The sequence below is a fragment of the Glycine soja genome, chromosome 1 (genome assembly GCF_004193775.1).
Source record: "Glycine soja cultivar W05 chromosome 1, ASM419377v2, whole genome shotgun sequence".
NCBI lineage: Eukaryota > Viridiplantae > Streptophyta > Magnoliopsida > Fabales > Fabaceae > Glycine > Glycine soja.
Window position 1 is genome coordinate 35,551,412 of NC_041002.1, and position 18,916 is coordinate 35,570,327.

Consider the following 18,916-nt stretch of genomic DNA (forward strand, 5'->3'; position numbering starts at 1 on the left):
ATGGTTCTATCGCCACGTCTTTCTCTTTTCAACAATATTCTTCTTAGCAGGCTTTATGGTCTTGTTAGCAGCATAATGCACATTTTTTCTAAACTTTCCCCTTTAAAATCAATGAGATTGAAATATAGTTGCCAATATGAGATTGCAGAACACACTTATATAGCTTCTAAGCTACATGATTGAGGGAATCTTACTCAAGAAGATCCTATAATGTCTAAAGGCTAGTTAAGTAGCCGTGACTAAGTACAATCCCTTGTGATTTATGTATTTACAATCCCTTGTGATTTATGTCTTTTCATTCTAGAAGAAAAACACACTACGTGATTTGTTGTCTTTACATTATTGTTACAAGACTTTCTTTAAAGTAACTTGATACTCGGAACACCTTTTGGAGAACTTGATAACTGCTAGTTGAAACTTGTTCACTCACCAATGATCAACATCTTTTTTCTTTTTCTTTTTTCGAGAAACAAAACCATATGCTAGTACTATTGATTCTTGGGTCGGTATTATTGCTGCAGAGTGATGTGAGTAGATGTAACCGTACTAGGAACAATCAAAAAATTATTCCTCAAAGAGCCATGTTAGTTGCACATCAAAAGCAAATCACATAACATAACTGACAAATAACATCAAACGAGTCATCTCTTCATTTCTCTTCTCTCTTTCCCTCTCATCCATCAATTTAAACGCCTATCCATGTGCTAATTAAAACTTGGCGTGCACGAATCATTCAAAGAAAACAACAACAATGAGAAAACTAACCATAGACAGATTCGTGAACCCGCTTGAAAGAAAGTCAACAAGAACATTGTCATGCACTGATAAAAGCTATAACCGCATTCAAAGATTGTGGCCCCCGCAAGCATGATAATACACAAACCTGTCCAACACTTAGTTAACCAATTAGTCTATTCACCTTTTTATCTTAGCTCAGAAAAAAATAAATAAATAAAGACTTCGAGTCTCAGCATATGCCCCATTCAAAATCTGACCCGTCACACCTTCACCTATCCTTATCCATCAATTAACGTTAGGACAAACAAGGCCTCTTTCAGTATCCCTTTGGGATCTTTGCTGCTTTGTCTGCTCTTTTTTTTTTTTTTTTCCTTTTTGCTGTGACTTGTGTCTGGTAGTTGAAGATTTTATCTCTTTTTTAGTCCATAATGTTATTGGTTCTTGACTAAGAGTCAAAGATAGCACCACTACATTACATTTAGCTGGCTTAGTTCACTATCTTACACATCTTAGGGACTATGTCTGCCATGTTTCACAATCCCATTTGACTTCTTTAGTGTGAGAAAGTAAAGATGTATTTCAACTTAATTTAAAGTGAATCAATTTGCTACTAAACATGTGAATCTATTGGTGTGAAATTATTATAACCTAATCAGTAATCTTAAATTTGAATATTAAATAAACAAGTCTGTTAAATACTTGGAGAGAAACTTTATTGTTCATAATAGTATTATTTGACTTAAGCAAAATGACTTCCCTTAAAAGATACTGGTAATCTATACTAAAAAAGGTGAATTATATATATATATATATATATATATATATATATATATATATATATATATATCTTTATTTTTTTATTTTACATCTTCTACCTTTTATTTTAGATGAGTCAATTGCATTGGAATAAAAAAAAAGAAAAAAGGTAGATGTTAATATATTAAATGGGTATAGAAACATTAAAATTGCAAGTTTTATTGAGGATAGACACCAGATAGGTACTACCCATTATTGATCAAATTGTTACAAGGACAAACAAACATAGTTTTGTAGTCACAGTTGTAGCCACCAGCTTTTGTGCCTTCATGCCCAAATTTCTCCTTGCTCTCAGTATAATCTTAAGGAAGAGTGTAAGCTGCAAAAATCAGCAATTTTTATGAATAGATCAAGAAAAGGGCTATGTAGGAAAATAGTATTTAACCTTTCTAAAGTGAAGACATGCATAAAGTGAGAAAGTTGTACTTAATATTTAATTTGAATTAGAGTATTTTTTTCTCAGCATGACTTAAAGTATCTTTTAAAACTAAACAATCAAGGTTTTATAAACTGGTGTACAAATGCGACTTCAGTCACAAAATCAAGGTTTTTAGAATGCTCAGGACCACAATGCTGTATTTGTCGGTAATTTCTCACAATATCAAGGAATTCATCCGCACCATCGCGACAATTTAAAATCTTAGTAAACAACTTTAAATTAATGATAGACGTATATATCCTTACTTTTTTTTTTTTACTTCACATGTCTAATCGGTTTAGAGGAGTCAAATCCGAAAAAACTAGACATAAGTGAATAGGAAATAAAATATACATACGTCCACACTTGTAACCAATAGGGCGATTAGCAAGGTTGCAGCGTTTTGGGATTGTTATGGCAACCTTAGGGTCAGCTCCAGACATTTTGGCTGTGTTGGAGAGCATAACAGCACATAGACAACTAGGGTTCTTGCCTAGTTTCTCGATCTGAGTACAACATGTAACAATCGTTTTTTTTTAATAAATAAATAATACAGTAATAAGTTAATAAATAAATAAATAAATAAAAATATAATTAGGTCATAAATCTCCACTATATAAACAAAATATTAACCTAGAGCAGTTTTTACAAAATACTTCTGCCCCTTTTTCTTTTCTGACGCACAAGAACCCTAACAGAGCAATCAGAGGAGGAGTTCTAGAGAGCACCAGAGACGCCACCATTGCTAACAGAGAACATTTAAGCGACTACCTCGAGGTAAGGGATGAGTTACTCACGCTTGGGGATAAGAAGGAACATGTATAGGGGTCTCTAGAGGATCAATTTTGGGTTGTTTTTATAAAATGTTAATTCACGATTCTTTCAAATTGAATAATTCTTACGCTAAATTGAGTGTAATATCTTCTATCATGAAATTCTATGATCCGGTTTAGTGTATATTGATATGATATTTGTGTTAGTGTATATCAAGTTTTTTTTTTAAGTGGCAATTGTTATTACTGGATTCTTTTTGTATATTAACTAACGTGTATAATATTTGTTGTTTTGTGCTTGTGAATTACTTTTTTTAAATGTGTCAGTGAATTGTTATAATTTGAATGAAAGAATTTGACCCAAATAATTATATTCCTTTTTTTGTAATAAAAATTTATGAATAACTCGTACTGTGTCTTTGCATATATTTCTTTTGTTGAAACTGCAATTCCCACCTACACTACGATGCAATATGTATATTCCCTTTTGTTAAAGTTGCAATTCCATGCTCTGTATCTACGTTCGTTTTATATATATATATATATATATATATAATAAATTAAATATTGTTATGAAATTCTTATTTTATTGTTTTGCATAAATAAATTAAATATTACTGTGAAATTATTTGTATTTCTTTTCATTTATATATGTTATATATGTATAATAATCAATTAAATACGGTGTAAAATTATCCTTAATAATAATTATTTTTGTTATATCTTAAATTAATTATTATAGAGGTTCTCTTTAATTGGAAATAATATATTTTATTTAAATTACACTTATTTTATGCAATATGCATTATTACTAATGACATAATTGCTTGTTTTAATAGTATAACAAAACTGCAGCAATTAAAATGAAAACTTTGATACGTTAAAGTGCATCAAATATGCTTGATACGTTATTGTTTCTGCATATTAAATTGATAAATAAATTCCAACATTAAACGTTCCTTTTAAAGTGCGGAGAATATGCACGTTATTGTTTTTTCTTCACCTTGATTTGAGAAACGAATTTTGAGCAGTCATATATTCCTTTGCAATAATATATATATATTTAATATATTATTCATTAAAGATATTATCCTAGTAAGTGCAGCAACGAATACACATGCTTTTTACTTTTCATGTTATGCACATATATATATATATATATATATATATATATATATATATATATATATATATATATATATAATAAATTAGATGTTGTTGTGAAATTATTATTTTACTGCTTTGGAGAAATAAATTAAATATTTTGTGAAATTATTATTTTATTGCTTTGTAGAAATATATTAAATATTGTGAAATTATTATTTTATTTTATTTTATTTAGTTATATATGTATAATAATAAATTAAATACTTTTGTAAAATTATTGCTTAATCATAATTATTTATGCCACATCTCAAATTAATTGTTGTAGATGTTTTTATTTATTTATTTTGTTGAATTAATATATTCGGTTTAATCTATATTTTTGTTGTGTCAAGTAAATGTTACTATTGAATGATATGTGTAGGATGCATGAAATACGATAAATTATTTTATTATGAAATTATGGTTGAGACTCTGTGTGTAAGTGATAATCATTTAGTACGTAATGGATTGTGAATTACATAATTGTTGAGATGTTGTATGTTTTGAGTTGTGAGCCATGAACTATGTAATCACACAACTGTAAGACCCTTTAAGGGCGACGAGTTAATGCGCGATGAGTTGTGATGGGATCCACTGTGGGAACCCGACGAGTTAATCACTTGAGGCGCACTGAGTTAAAATATTTTAAATATATATATATATACATTCGAGATTTTGAAAACAATTGAGTAGTTGTGTGTATTGCATAATTCATAGGTAGAGTCTGTGTGTTCAAATGTTTTTTTTTTTGGGTTGGACCTGAATCAGGAGGGAGAGGCCCTGACGGACTCTTCGGAGTGTAGGCCTTGGGGGTCATCCGGTTTGAGTACTCCTGTAAGCCTGTGCCGATCCCACATGGTTGGAGCATTCTCGCAAAACAGCGTGACCCTGACTGGTCTCCCTATGATTTCACTTAGTGAGAGTGACCTGACTTACCCATTGTGAGGCATGTCTTGTCATGTACTCCTAGGCGCCCGACGAGGTTTTTCACTGGAAAATGGTACCACATTGCATGTAGGCTTGAGTCTAGAGTATTTGTTGCATAACGCATGTGTTTTTCTTTCATTGGGTTAACAATTATGGTTTGATGTTATTTTCTGGAGTGGACGAACTTAAATGAATGTGCATAATATGTGTGATTTTGTGAAACGGTGTTAATTATATAAATTCAGTTGTAAGCACTATATGTTTTACATGCTCTAATATTTTATTATATATGAATGTGATAACTCATTCCCGGTGTGTGTTTGTGTTTGGGCTGATTGCCATTTGTTCAGGTGAGCCATCATATGATGAATTCCATGTTAGAGCCGAAGAGACTTAATCTGTGATAGAGATATGCTCTGATAAGTGTGAAATTGGGGCATAGGAATTATTTCGCATGCTATATTTTTCCGCAAACAATATCGTTGAGTTATGTTTTCTGTTTTAGTTCTTTTTATTATTCATTCAGTATGGACGGCCTTGTTTTAAGCTGGAATAACTTTGTTGTTTTTATTTGAACAATTTCTATTATGTTTTCATTTAGTGAATGTGAACCCTTTATCTTTTGAAATCAATTTAAAGTCAATATGTTTTTTTAAAAAAAAAAATTTCCGCATGATTTTATTTCCTTGTATTTGTTATTTGTGAGGGTAGTGGGTGTCACATTTAGTGGTATCAGAGCAGGTCGAACCTTTCGGCCATGTGTGTTATGAGTTTTCTGTGTTTCCTTGTGTACTCTGATGTGTTGTATTTGTTTTGTTTGATTAGAGGTGTACTCTATTTTGTTGGTATATTTTTTTTTTCAAAGTTTTGTTTCTTGCGTGACATAGGAAGTAATGGCTGCGAGAAATGAGCGAGAACGACTTCTTACCCAGGCCTTGAACAACTTGGCGCAAGTTATGGCCAATCAGGGAGGCGGTGGAGGAGCAACTATGTACCATGGTTTAGATCGCTTTCAGAGGAACAACCCACCTACCTTCAAAGGGGGTTATGATCCTGAGGGTGCTGAGGCTTGGCTGAGGGAGATTGAGAAGATCTTCCGGGTGATGGAATGTCAGGACCATCAGAAGGTGTTGTTTGCTACTCACATGCTAGCAGATGAGGCAGAATATTGGTGGGAGAACACTCGCCCACGTTTGGAGGGAGCAGGTGGTGCTGTTGTTCCATGGGGAACTTTTAGACAGACTTTTCTGGAGAAGTATTTTCCAGAAGATGTGAAGAATAGAAAGGAGATGGAGTTCCTTGAGCTTAAATAAGGAAGTATGACGGTGGCAGAGTATGCGGCGAGGTTTGAGAACCTTGTAAGGTATTTTCCTCATTATCAGGGGGAAGCTGGGGAGAGGTCCAAATGCGTGAAATTTGTCAATGGCCTTCGACCAGAAGTAAAAATGATGGTAAATTATCACGGTATTCATGACTTTGCACAGTTGACCAACATGTGTAGAATCTTTGATGAAGATCAGCGGGAGAAGACTACTTTTTACAGGAATGCCAATGCTAGTCATGGGAAAGATAAGAAGCCTGTGACTCACAGTCGTGCTAAGCCATATTCTGCCCCTCCCGGGAAATATGGAAACCATTCTGGGGGACAAAGGACCAGCGGAGGACATCACCTAGCTGGTGGGAGTTCTCAGTCAGTTAACAGAGTGTCTCAGCCTGCTAGTGGAGATGGTGGTGGTGCTTCTGTTACACCTGCTACGCCAATCCGATGTGCTAAGTGTGGTAGGATGGGTCATTTTGCTCGTGAGTGCCCAGATAGTGATGTGACTTGTTTCAACTGCCGGGGTAAGGGCCACCTCAGTACCAGTTGCCCACATCCGAGGAGGGAGAAGATGAGTGGAAGTCTGGATAACCAGAATGGACGACCAAAGACCATAGGGAGAGTGTTTTCTCTTAGTGGTGCTGATGCCGCACAGTCTGATGATCTCATTCAAGGTATATGTTTCATAAGTCAAGTTCCTTTGGTTGTATTGTATGATTCAGGTGCGACCCATTCATTTATTTCTCGTGTCTGTGTTGAAAAACTTGCCTTGCCTGTGTCTTCCTTGAAATTTGACTTGATTGTGAATACACCTACTAGTGGGTCTGTTTTAACTTCTGATGTGTGTTTGCAATGTCTTGTCTTAATTTCTGATAGACAATTTCTTATTGACTTAGTTGTTCTACCTTTGAGTCAGATTGATGTTATTCTTGGTATGGACTGGTTATCTTCCAATCATGTCTTATTAAATTGTTTTCAGAAATCTGTTGTCTTTCCTGAGTCTGGTGTGTTCATGGACTATATGAATAGGATCTTTCACCCCTGCCTAGATAGTTTTGTAGTGGTCTTCATAGATGATATCTTAGTGTATTCTAAGACGAGAAAGGAACATGAGGAGCATTTAAGAGTTGTGTTGCAAACCCTTAAAGACAATAGACTGTATGCTAAGTTGTCCAAGTGTGATTTTTGGCTAGAGGAGGTGAGCTTCTTAGGGCATGTTATATCTAAGGGAGGGATAGCGGTAGATCCTTCCAAGGTAGAGGCAGTGATGAGTTGGGAGAGTCCTAAGTCAGTGTTTGAGATTAGGAGCTTTCTTGGCTTAGCAGGATACTACCGTAGATTCATAGAGGGTTTTTCTAAGCTAGCTTTACCTTTGACTAAGCTTACTCGTAAAGGTCAAGTTTTTGTGTGGGATGCCCAATGTGAGAGTAGTTTCCGTACCCTTAAGGAAAGGTTGACCACTGCACCAGTCTTAGTGTTACCTAATCCGAGTGAATCTTTTGTGGTGTATTGTGATGCGTCCAAGATGGGTTTGGGTGGAGTGCTTATGCAACGGGGACAGGTAGTGGCCTATGCTTCTCGACAGCTTAAGATACATGAAAGGAATTATCCCACACACGATCTTGAGTTAGCAGCCGTAGTTTTTGCTCTTAAGCTTTGGAGGCATTACCTTTATGGATCTAAATTTGAGGTGTTTAGTGACCATAAGAGCCTTAGATATTTGTTTGATCAAAAAGAGCTTAACATGAGGCAGAGGAGATGGTTAGAGTTCCTTAAGGATTACGATTTTGAGCTTAGCTATCATCCAGGTAAAGCCAATGTAGTAGCTGACGCCTTAAGTAGAAAATCCCTTCAAATGTCTGCTTTGATGGTTAGAGAGTTGGACCTCTTAGAGCAGTTTAGAGACATGAGTTTGGCATGTGAGATCACCTCTAGTAGCATTAAGTTGGGTATGTTGAGAGTCACCAGTGAACTTTTGAGCGAGATACGTGAGGGTCAGAAGTTTGACCCATTCTTGTCAGCCCAGTTAGAGTCCATAGTCGCAGGGAGAGAGAGTAGTTTTAGAGTGGGAACTGATGGAGTCTTGAGGTTTCAGGATAGGGTGTGTGTTCCTAGTGTACCCAAGCATAGAAGAACGATTTTGGAAGAGGGCCATAGAAGTAGTCTGAGTATCCACCCGGGAGCGACTAAGATGTACCAGGACCTTAGGCAGATGTTTTGGTGGCCGGGTCTGAAGAAAGAAGTTAATGAGTTTGTCCTTGCATGCCTAGTGTGTCAAAAAGCTAAGATAGAACACCAGAAGCCTTCAAGGAAGTTGTAACCTTTAGAGATACCTGAGTGGAAGTGGGATAGCATCTCCATGGATTTCGTAGTGGGGTTACCTAGGACCCCCAAAGGTTTAGATTCCATTTGGGTTATTGTAGACAGGTTGACCAAATCTGCTCACTTCATCCCAATAAACATCAGATATTCTTTAGAGAGGTTGACTAGCTTGTATGTTAGTGAGATAGTTAGACTACACGGTGTTCCTTCTAGCATAGTTTCTGATAGAGATCCCAGATTTACCTCTAGATTTTGGGAGAGTCTTCATAAAGCCTTGGGGACCAAGCTTAGGTTGAGTTCTGCTTACCACCCACAGACTGACGGTCAAACCGAGCGCACCATCCAATCCTTAGAGGACCTCTTGAGAGCCTGTGTGTTAGAGCAGAGGGGTAGTTGGGATAGTTTCTTACCCTTGATAGAGTTTACCTACAACAATAGTTTTCACTCCAGTATAGGTATGGCGCCTTACGAGGCATTGTATGGTAGAAGATGTAGGACACCTCTATGTTGGGTAGATTCCAGTGAGAGCATTGCCTTAGGACCTGAGGTAGTTCAGCAGACCACAGAAAAGGTCAAGTTAATCCAAGAAAGGATGAGAGCAGCCCAAAGTAGGCAGAAGGGCTACTATGATAAGAGAAGAAAGGATCTTGAATTTGCTGTAGGTGATCATGTATTTCTGAGAGTCACTCCGTGGACTGGGGTTGGTAGGGCGTTGAAGTCCCGTAAGCTCACACCTAGATTCATTGGTCCTTTTGAAATCCTAAAGCGTGTCGGCCCAGTTGTGTATCAGGTGGCTTTGCCACCATCTCTCTCAAATCTCCACAGTGTCTTCCATATCTCTCAGCTCAAAAAATATGTCCATGATCCGTCGCACGTGATCGAATTAGACAATGTCCAAGTGAAAGAGAACTTGACATATGAAACACAACCACTGAGGATCGACGATCGTATGGTTAAGCAGCTAAGGGGGAAAGAGATTCCCTTGGTCAAAGTAGTATGGGGAAGTGCTTCGGGCGAGGATGCCACCTGGGAACTAGAGGGTCAGATGCGTGATGCATATCCTACCTTATTCGATACCGGTAAGTTTCGGGGGCGAAACTTTTTTTTTAGGGGGGTGGAATTGTAACAATCGTGTTTTTTAATAAATAAATAATACAGTAATAAGTTAATAAATAAATAAATAAATAAATAAATAAATAAAAATATAATTAGGTCATAAATCTCCACTATATAAACAAAATGTTAACCTAGAGCAGCTTTTACAAAACACTTCTGCCCCTTTTTCTTTTCTGACGCACAAGAACCCTAACAGAGCAACCAGAGGAGGAGCTCTAGAGAGCACCAGAGACGCCACCATTGCTAACAGAGAACATTTAAGCGACTACCTCGAGGTAAGGGATGAGTTACTCACGCTTGGGGATAAGAAGGAACATGTATAGGGGTCTCTAGAGGATCAATTTTGAGTTGTTTTTATAAAATGTTAATTCACGATTCTTTCAAATTGAATAATTCTTACGCTAAATTGAGTGTAATATCTTCTATCATGAAATTCTATGATCCGGTTTAGTGTATATTGATATGATATTTGTGTTAGTGTATATCAAGTTTTTTTTTAAGTGGCAATTGTTATTACTGGATTCTTTTTGTATATTAACTAACGTGTATAATATTTGTTGTTTTGTGCTTGTGAATTACTTTTTTTAAATGTGTCAGTGAATTGTTATAATTTGAATGAAAGAATTTGACCCAAATAATTATATTCCTTTTTTTGTAATAAAAATTTATGAATAACTCGTACTGTGTCTTTGCATATATTTCTTTTGTTGAAACTGCAATTCCCACCTACACTACGATGCAATATGTATATTCCCTTTTGTTAAAGTTGCAATTCCATGCTCTGTATCTACGTTCGTTTTATATATATATATATATAATAAATTAAATATTGTTATGAAATTCTTATTTTATTGTTTTGCATAAATAAATTAAATATTACTGTGAAATTATTTGTATTTCTTTTCATTTATATATGTTATATATGTATAATAATCAATTAAATACGGTGTAAAATTATCCTTAATAATAATTATTTTTGTTATATCTTAAATTAATTATTATAGAGGTTCTCTTTAATTGGAAATAATATATTTTATTTAAATTACACTTATTTTATGCAATATGCATTATTACTAATGACATAATTGCTTGTTTTAATAGTATAACAAAACTGCAGCAATTAAAATGAAAACTTTGATACGTTAAAGTGCATCAAATATGCTTGATACGTTATTGTTTCTGCATATTAAATTGATAAATAAATTCCAACATTAAACGTTCCTTTTAAAGTGCGGAGAATATGCACGTTATTGTTTTTTCTTCACCTTGATTTGAGAAACGAATTTTGAGCAGTCATATATTCCTTTGCAATAATATATATATATTTAATATATTATTCATTAAAGATATTATCCTAGTAAGTGCAGCAACGAATACACATGCTTTTTACTTTTCATGTTATGCACACATATATATATATATATATATATATATATATATATATATATATATATATATATATAATAAATTAGATGTTGTTGTGAAATTATTATTTTACTGCTTTGGAGAAATAAATTAAATATTTTGTGAAATTATTATTTTATTGCTTTGTAGAAATATATTAAATATTGTGAAATTATTATTTTATTTTATTTTATTTAGTTATATATGTATAATAATAAATTAAATACTTTTGTAAAATTATTGCTTAATCATAATTATTTATGCCACATCTCAAATTAATTGTTGTAGATGTTTTTATTTATTTATTTTGTTGAATTAATATATTCGGTTTAATCTATATTTTTGTTGTGTCAAGTAAATGTTACTATTGAATGATATGTGTAGGATGCATGAAATACGATAAATTATTTTATTATGAAATTATGGTTGAGACTCTGTGTGTAAGTGATAATCATTTAGTACGTAATGGATTGTGAATTACATAATTGTTGAGATGTTGTATGTTTTGAGTTGTGAGCCATGAACTATGTAATCACACAACTGTAAGACCCTTTAAGGGCGACGAGTTAATGCGCGATGAGTTGTGATGGGATCCACTGTGGGAACCCGACGAGTTAATCACTTGAGGCGCACTGAGTTAAAATATTTTAAATATATATATATATACATTCGAGATTTTGAAAACAATTGAGTAGTTGTGTGTATTGCATAATTCATAGGTAGAGTCTGTGTGTTCAAATGTTTTTTTTTTTGGGTTGGACCTGAATCAGGAGGGAGAGGCCCTGACGGACTCTTCGGAGTGTAGGCCTTGGGGGTCATCCGGTTTGAGTACTCCTGTAAGCCTGTGCCGATCCCACATGGTTGGAGCATTCTCGCAAAACAGCGTGACCCTGACTGGTCTCCCTATGATTTCACTTAGTGAGAGTGACCTGACTTACCCATTGTGAGGCATGTCTTGTCATGTACTCCTAGGCGCCCGACGAGGTTTTTCACTGGAAAATGGTACCACATTGCATGTAGGCTTGAGTCTAGAGTATTTGTTGCATAACGCATGTGTTTTTCTTTCATTGGGTTAACAATTATGGTTTGATGTTATTTTCTGGAGTGGACGAACTTAAATGAATGTGCATAATATGTGTGATTTTGTGAAACGGTGTTAATTATATAAATTCAGTTGTAAGCACTATATGTTTTACATGCTCTAATATTTTATTATATATGAATGTGATAACTCATTCCCGGTGTGTGTTTGTGTTTGGGCTGATTGCCATTTGTTCAGGTGAGCCATCATATGATGAATTTCATGTTAGAGCCGAAGAGACTTAATCTGTGATAGAGATATGCTCTGATAAGTGTGAAATTGGGGCATAGGAATTATTTCGCATGCTATATTTTTCCGCAAACAATATCGTTGAGTTATGTTTTCTGTTTTAGTTCTTTTTATTATTCATTCAGTATGGACGGCCTTGTTTTGAGCCGGAATAACTTTGTTGTTTTTATTTGAACAATTTCTATTATGTTTTCATTTAGTGAATGTGAACCCTTTATCTTTTGAAATCAATTTAAAGTCAATATATTTTTTTAAAAAAAAAAATTTCCGCATGATTTTATTTCCTTGTATTTGTTATTTGTGAGGGTAGAGGGTGTCACACAACAATTCTGAGTAACTTCAGCCTTTTCATCTTTTGCTGCAGAGACACAAGGAATAAGCTTTATTGCTTCATTATCTGGAGTAGTAGACCTCCCACATTCCCCTGCACCCTCCACTCTATGAATCTCTGAAATGCTCACAAATACTAGAAGGCCAAGAATGCCAAAAACCTTAGTGTAAGCCTCCATTTTTTCCTCAATCAGTGTGACAACACCCCTGCTTCTGATGGCATTTTATAGCCCAAAATGCACCCTAAAAGTGCTTGGTCTAGTCACCCATCTTGGATTAATGGAGCTGGCACTAGGACAATAGGTGAGTTTCTTATGGCACCACTTTGGTATTAAAAAAAAAAAACTCTGATATGATGAAATATGAAGACAACAAGTTTCCTTTTCTTGTCCAATCAAGGTAGGTGGTGTATTTTCTAAGAAATCTCGTTTTGATGTTTATACTTCTAGTTGTTGTCATTACTCACATTCTAAAATTAGAGCATGTTATCTTGTTACCTCTTTATAATTTCCACTTTCTTATGAAAACTGAAATTACGGGTCTTCTAAAGTCCAAATTTGTCAACCTGTGAATATATGTATCAGTTAAATCAAATTTTGTTCGTAACTGTGTTTCTATAGACCGAATTGATGCTCTTATACGCATTTTTATTTTTACTACTGTAGGTTAAAATACACTTTTTTTTCTCTTATCTTACTTTTCGTTTTAGTTTGATCTCGAGTTTAAAGTACTTCAACTATGATCCATTAAAGTATTTCTGTTAGACCAACTTGGTCTTTTCATCAATATTTTGCACTAACTAAATTAATTTTGATTGATGTGACAAATATCCATCACATGTTTCATATCAGTTTGTTATGTATCACTAAATTCTCTAAGTTAGTTTGATAAATTAATAAAAGGACACGCATAAAAAAATTTAATAAAAGGATCAACTTGATCTGCCAGAATATTTTATCGAATTTAAATCTTTTAAACTTGCTGACTAAATGAAACTAAAAACTAAAATTAGGGACAAAAATGTATTTTAGTCATTATTATATTTACTTAAAAGATTGAATTCAAACCAGATGACTTGACTATAAGACTACAAGTTTAATGGCTTTGAAGATACCACCATTATACTTATCATTATGACATATATTAACTATTAATATGTCATTATTGTATTCTTGGTACTGAATACTGGAAATCCAGTGCTGGTTTACCAACCGTGAAATGTAAGTTCAACACTAATTCAACCAAGTGTGAACATCACTACAAACCTTTACTGCTAGTGCGTGTCAGCTATTTATAAATTCAATGGGGTAGCTGGACCAATATAAAATTCAATACATCATTAACAATTAAATATCACATCTACTTTATGATCAATAACCATAATTAGCATTGCATCAATATTTTATTTACTTAGTATGCAATAGTTTATGGAAGAAATATTCATTATCCTTAAACAACTCTACTACTTTGGTCTCAATAACAGTAGCACACACTTTTTTGATGCTCAACTGGATAAGGTAGATTTATTATATCTTGCCCGCTATTCATCCATTTAGGTCTCTAACACGTGCGCACACTCATTTCAACCGCAAGTAAATAAGTTTCCACACACACACGCTAGTGGTAGACATCCCTTTGGCAAAAGCAAATTAATTAGTTTTTCATAAGGTTTTGAAAATATATTTCCATTTTTAATGTTGCATATCATTCACATTGATTCAAGAAATAGCACATACATGATAGAAACCTAACTAGAAGCACCTCAACAAAAAATAATTTAAAAAAAAAACATTTTACATGTGACACTCAATTTTAATTTGACTTCATACAAAAAATAAAGTTTTCAATTCAGCCTCTATCCATTCTTAACCTTTATTCTTTCTATCTTTTTTCAAATTCTCAAAAGTGATTTGTACAAAACTTATTGCTATCCAAAGAAGGTTCTTGTGTGGGTGGAGGATGAAGAACATAATAATAAGGTAACTTGGGTTAGTTGGGAGGACATTTGTTCTAGTAAGGAGAGTGAGGGCTTAGGAGTGAAAAACATTGCTTTGTTTAATGAGGCATTTTTTGGGGAAAATGGAGGTGGAACCTTTTCCACCAAGGAGGGTTGTGGGTTAAGGTATTAATAAAAGTATGATGGGTGGAGAGGGATTTTGGGACGAGAGAATTCTTCGAGGGAGTCTTTTTGGTGGAAGGACTTAAAGAGAGTGTGTGGAAGCCTAAATGGTGAAAGGTGGTTCGATAAGGGTAGTGAGTGGAAGCTTGGTGATGGAGGGAAGATGAAATTTTGGGTAGATGATTGGGTGAATGGATAAAACTTGGCATCTTTGTTTCCTAGGTTATTCCTTTTGTCGGATAATAAAGATGCTAGTGTTAGGGGGTATGGGACGATGGCGTAATGATGTTTGGCTTTGGCAGATTACTTGGAGGAGAGAAGGGTTTGAGTGGGAGAAGGAGCTAATCCAACAATTACTTCACTTGTTTGACACTTTTCGGATACACAAAGTTATAGCGGACTCTTGGTTGTGGAAAGCTAGCCCTTGTGGAAGCTACACATCAAAGTCAACTTATTTGCTTTACTTGGGTGGATCTAATTTTCAGGTTGTGAATGATATCTTTTCATTGGCTTGGCAGTTGAAGATACCTCGTAAAGTTTCTTTTCTTCTTTGGAAACTTTTGAGAAAGCGCCTCCCAACAAAGGATAAATACACAAAAGGAACATCATACCTCAAGTAGATTTACAATGCTCGTTATGTTCTTCAGAGAATGAGTCAACACAACATATTTTCTCTTCGTGCATGGTGGTATCTCTGATTTGGAAGAACGTGTATGCTTGGAAAGCCCCAGATTTTTCCACTACTCTCCCTCTCTATTGAGGCACTTTTTAGGCAAAATAATGCTATGAGGCCGTACAGAAAACTCAAGGATTTTGGAATGTCATATGGTGTGCGATTATCTTATGTGTATGGAGGAAGAGGAATAACATCATTTTCAATAGGCCTTGATGGAAATAAGTGGCTTAATGGATGATATTGTGTTTGTGTCTTGGTCATGGCTGCATAATTATTCCTTTTGATTTTTCAGTATTCCTATGCTCAATGGGTAAGCAATCCGAGACTTGTTTGCATGTTGCTTAAGTTATTGCATCTGAATCTTCCCAATTATTCTTGTGTAACCAATGGGCATTAATGGTGGTGGAACTGCATATTTCAGTTGGTGATGCTAACAACGAAGGCTTTATTGGGTGGATTTGTTTTGTTTGCATTGTATTGTAATATGTTTTTGTTGTTTGGATCTTTGTGGCCCCAGGTTGGGTGCAATAGTTGGGTTATCCAGTATCTAATCTACATGTTCTATATATTGCATAACCTGATATATTAACTAACTTTGGAACCTTTTGTAATTTTTGGTACCTCTGGTACCCTTATATTATATATAATATTATGTTTACCGATTTTAAAAAAAATATATAAAGGGCAAATGAGTAACATATTTAAGGACCAAAAGTTAGTTTAACCTAAATAATGTGCTCTAAATCTGTAATCCGTCTATCAAGCGTTTAAACTATGAACCGGAATACATGATGAGGCCAAAATATCTAAATAGGAATTGGAGTGACAATTGCTGCTACCACAACAATTTGTGACTACAAACCAAATCATAGTCTCAACTTAAAATCAAGTCTTCTACATATTTGATATACCTACAAAGACTAAAAAACAAGTGATTAAAAGTTTAATTGAAATACACTACTAATAATGTAAATAATTTTTATGTTGTCAACCAATTGTGAATTATCATATGATTAAAAATTATCAACCTTTATGTAATTATTTCAAAAGTCATATTTGGAATGCTATCTACACTATTAAAAAATAAGCATTTAACATAAATTTTTATGGACATTCAACATCGATTTTCAACATTGATTCTTCCTAAAATCGATGTGGTATAATACCAAATAGATAAAAAAAAAACGTAAAAACAACATCAATTCTAACAAAACCAATATTGTAATGCACCATACAACATCAATTCTGCCAAAACTGATATTGTTTTGCTACTGTACTCTATCGTGCACGATATACCAAATATGGTCGTATTGTGCATGATAAGCTTATAGTTACAAATGAACAAATGTACTCTATTGTGCACAATATACCAAATATGGCCCTATCGAGCACGATAAGTTTTTAATTACAAACGAACAAATGAAATGAGTATGCCATGACAGGTTAATATACCAGTCTACAAATGAACAAAGACTCAAACACAAGATGAAAATGTAATTTTGCACTAATTAATCCAACACCATAATTGCACTTTATTCATTTACAAGTTATAGCCATAGGCTAGCACAAGGTAGCAGTTAACTTGAAACTTGTGAGTCATCCACAATAGATAGAGTAATAATAGGCCATAGCATACAGACAACTGCCACTAAATGAAAAACTAACCTGGTAAAGTCCATGAAATAATCCAGCTTCCAACCTCCATACTCATCAGCCTAGGGTGGAAGCAAGTGATGAAAAACAGTGAGCATCACTTTCATTCCATATGATTGAACCCTATTGATAATCCACGTATATTGTTCCAATGCAGCATACTTAACCTAAGAAAGAACAACAGGTGAGTTACTCATAATTCAAATTGGTTGATAAGGTTCAACTTCAACATAAAACTGAAAATTGAAAAACATATGCATAAGCTCCATTAGAGAAGCTATTGACTGACATAAACTTAACCATGAACGGCACCGTAATTCATCATCATATGAAATATTAGCAGATAATAATAGAGAACTACAAGATTACAAGCTAAAGCTTGAAATATTATTTAAATTTGACTAGCTATATGTATTAAGTACATATGACTTCAATTTTAAAATTCTAAACTCAGAACAAACAACAGGATCTTTAGGGAGGCAAAATATATTATGTACTAATGTATTTAACAATGTAAAACCTGTTTTCCTATAAAATTAAAAATCGTAATGAGAAAAAAGTTGAACCAGAAAAAAGAGCTAGGGCTTACGGAATATCTTCCATGACCGTTTCCTAGAACTTTGTGCTGTGTTGACCTAAAGATAAATGCAAAGTAAATTGTTAATTATATGACAAATAAAATTTAATGAAAAAGAATGCACAGTTAAGATACCCCAAAGGCCAAATCACATACTTTATTTAACTTAGCTTTTGTTCATTACATATACTGTTAGCGTTTTGTTTCTAGAAACAAATGATAGAATACCACATAACATTTGAAGTTTCATGAGAGCACATAAAATTACTTATCACTTGTGTACACATGCAATTCTCTGCTTCTATTAAAGCTTACAATTTTCATTGTAGCAGCTAAAGGAGATGTAGGATACCACACAAGTTCTCTCAATTTTTGAGTTCTTATAAAAATACAAGTGATAAACCATATGCACATGCAATTCCCATTTATTAATTAAAAGCTAAATCTAGAATCAAGGAAAATGTTATAGGTAAACTACATTATATCATACCACTAATTATCTAGCTAATTTATTACTTCTCAACATATTTCCCTTGTGAATAGTAGCGGTAGCTTGCCCATCATACAAATCAATCTTTTGTCTTTTAAACTCCTCCAAGGTCAGAAGCATGCTTGCCTTTATTCAAAATCAGAAATATTTAAAAGTGGGAAAGATTTCTTAGTTAAAAACACAATTGCTCCAGCACTCTAGCATGTCACCAAGATTCACTATGAATGCTCAACAACATAAACAATCAACCAAATAATGTAATAATTCAGGAGAAGGGCATGCCAAAGGTAATGAAGTTAAGACCTAGTAGTATAGATACTTCCTCTCTTTGCAGCCAATTATGCCTAATACTTGACATAACACAACTTAAAAAGAAATAAAATTTTAGAAATACATTAGTTGTGGTAGATAAGTTAATTTTACAAAGAATGAATCGCTTTGCGGCGTTCCATGTGATACTATCAAATGAAAAGTATGATCTTCTTACATGATCCCATCATATAGATTTGTATGAATGACAATTGGAAAGACTCTCTATGAAATTAGGATAAACAAATCTAGAAAGAAAAAACTTGAATTTGAAGGAAGAAGGGCATGTCTGAAATTTCATAGAAATTAGCCCATGAATTAAAAGGTATGGAACTAGGGATGAAGAAGAGAGAATTCTCAGTTTCTCACTACTGCCTTGCATACAAATAGAAATGAAAGCTACAGTGTTGTAGGGACTAACCCCTTCAATACCAGGTATAAAGGGTATTAAGAA

The 18,916-nt window shown here is 34.0% G+C and overlaps 1 protein-coding gene across 1 annotated transcript; it reads right to left on the reverse strand.

Moving 5' to 3' along the window:
• Positions 1–1,652: 1,652 nt before the first annotated feature.
• On the reverse strand, positions 1,653–12,843 carry LOC114415150 (putative lipid-transfer protein DIR1). The gene is made up of 3 exons (XM_028379723.1): positions 12,634–12,843; positions 2,331–2,489; positions 1,653–1,873 (listed from the first exon to the last, which is right to left on the reverse strand). The coding sequence occupies exons 1-3, from the start codon at positions 12,815–12,817 to the stop codon at positions 1,857–1,859; spliced, it is 360 nt and encodes a 119-aa protein (XP_028235524.1). The 5' UTR covers positions 12,818–12,843; the 3' UTR covers positions 1,653–1,856.
• Between the last annotated feature and the right edge of the window lie 6,073 nt (positions 12,844–18,916).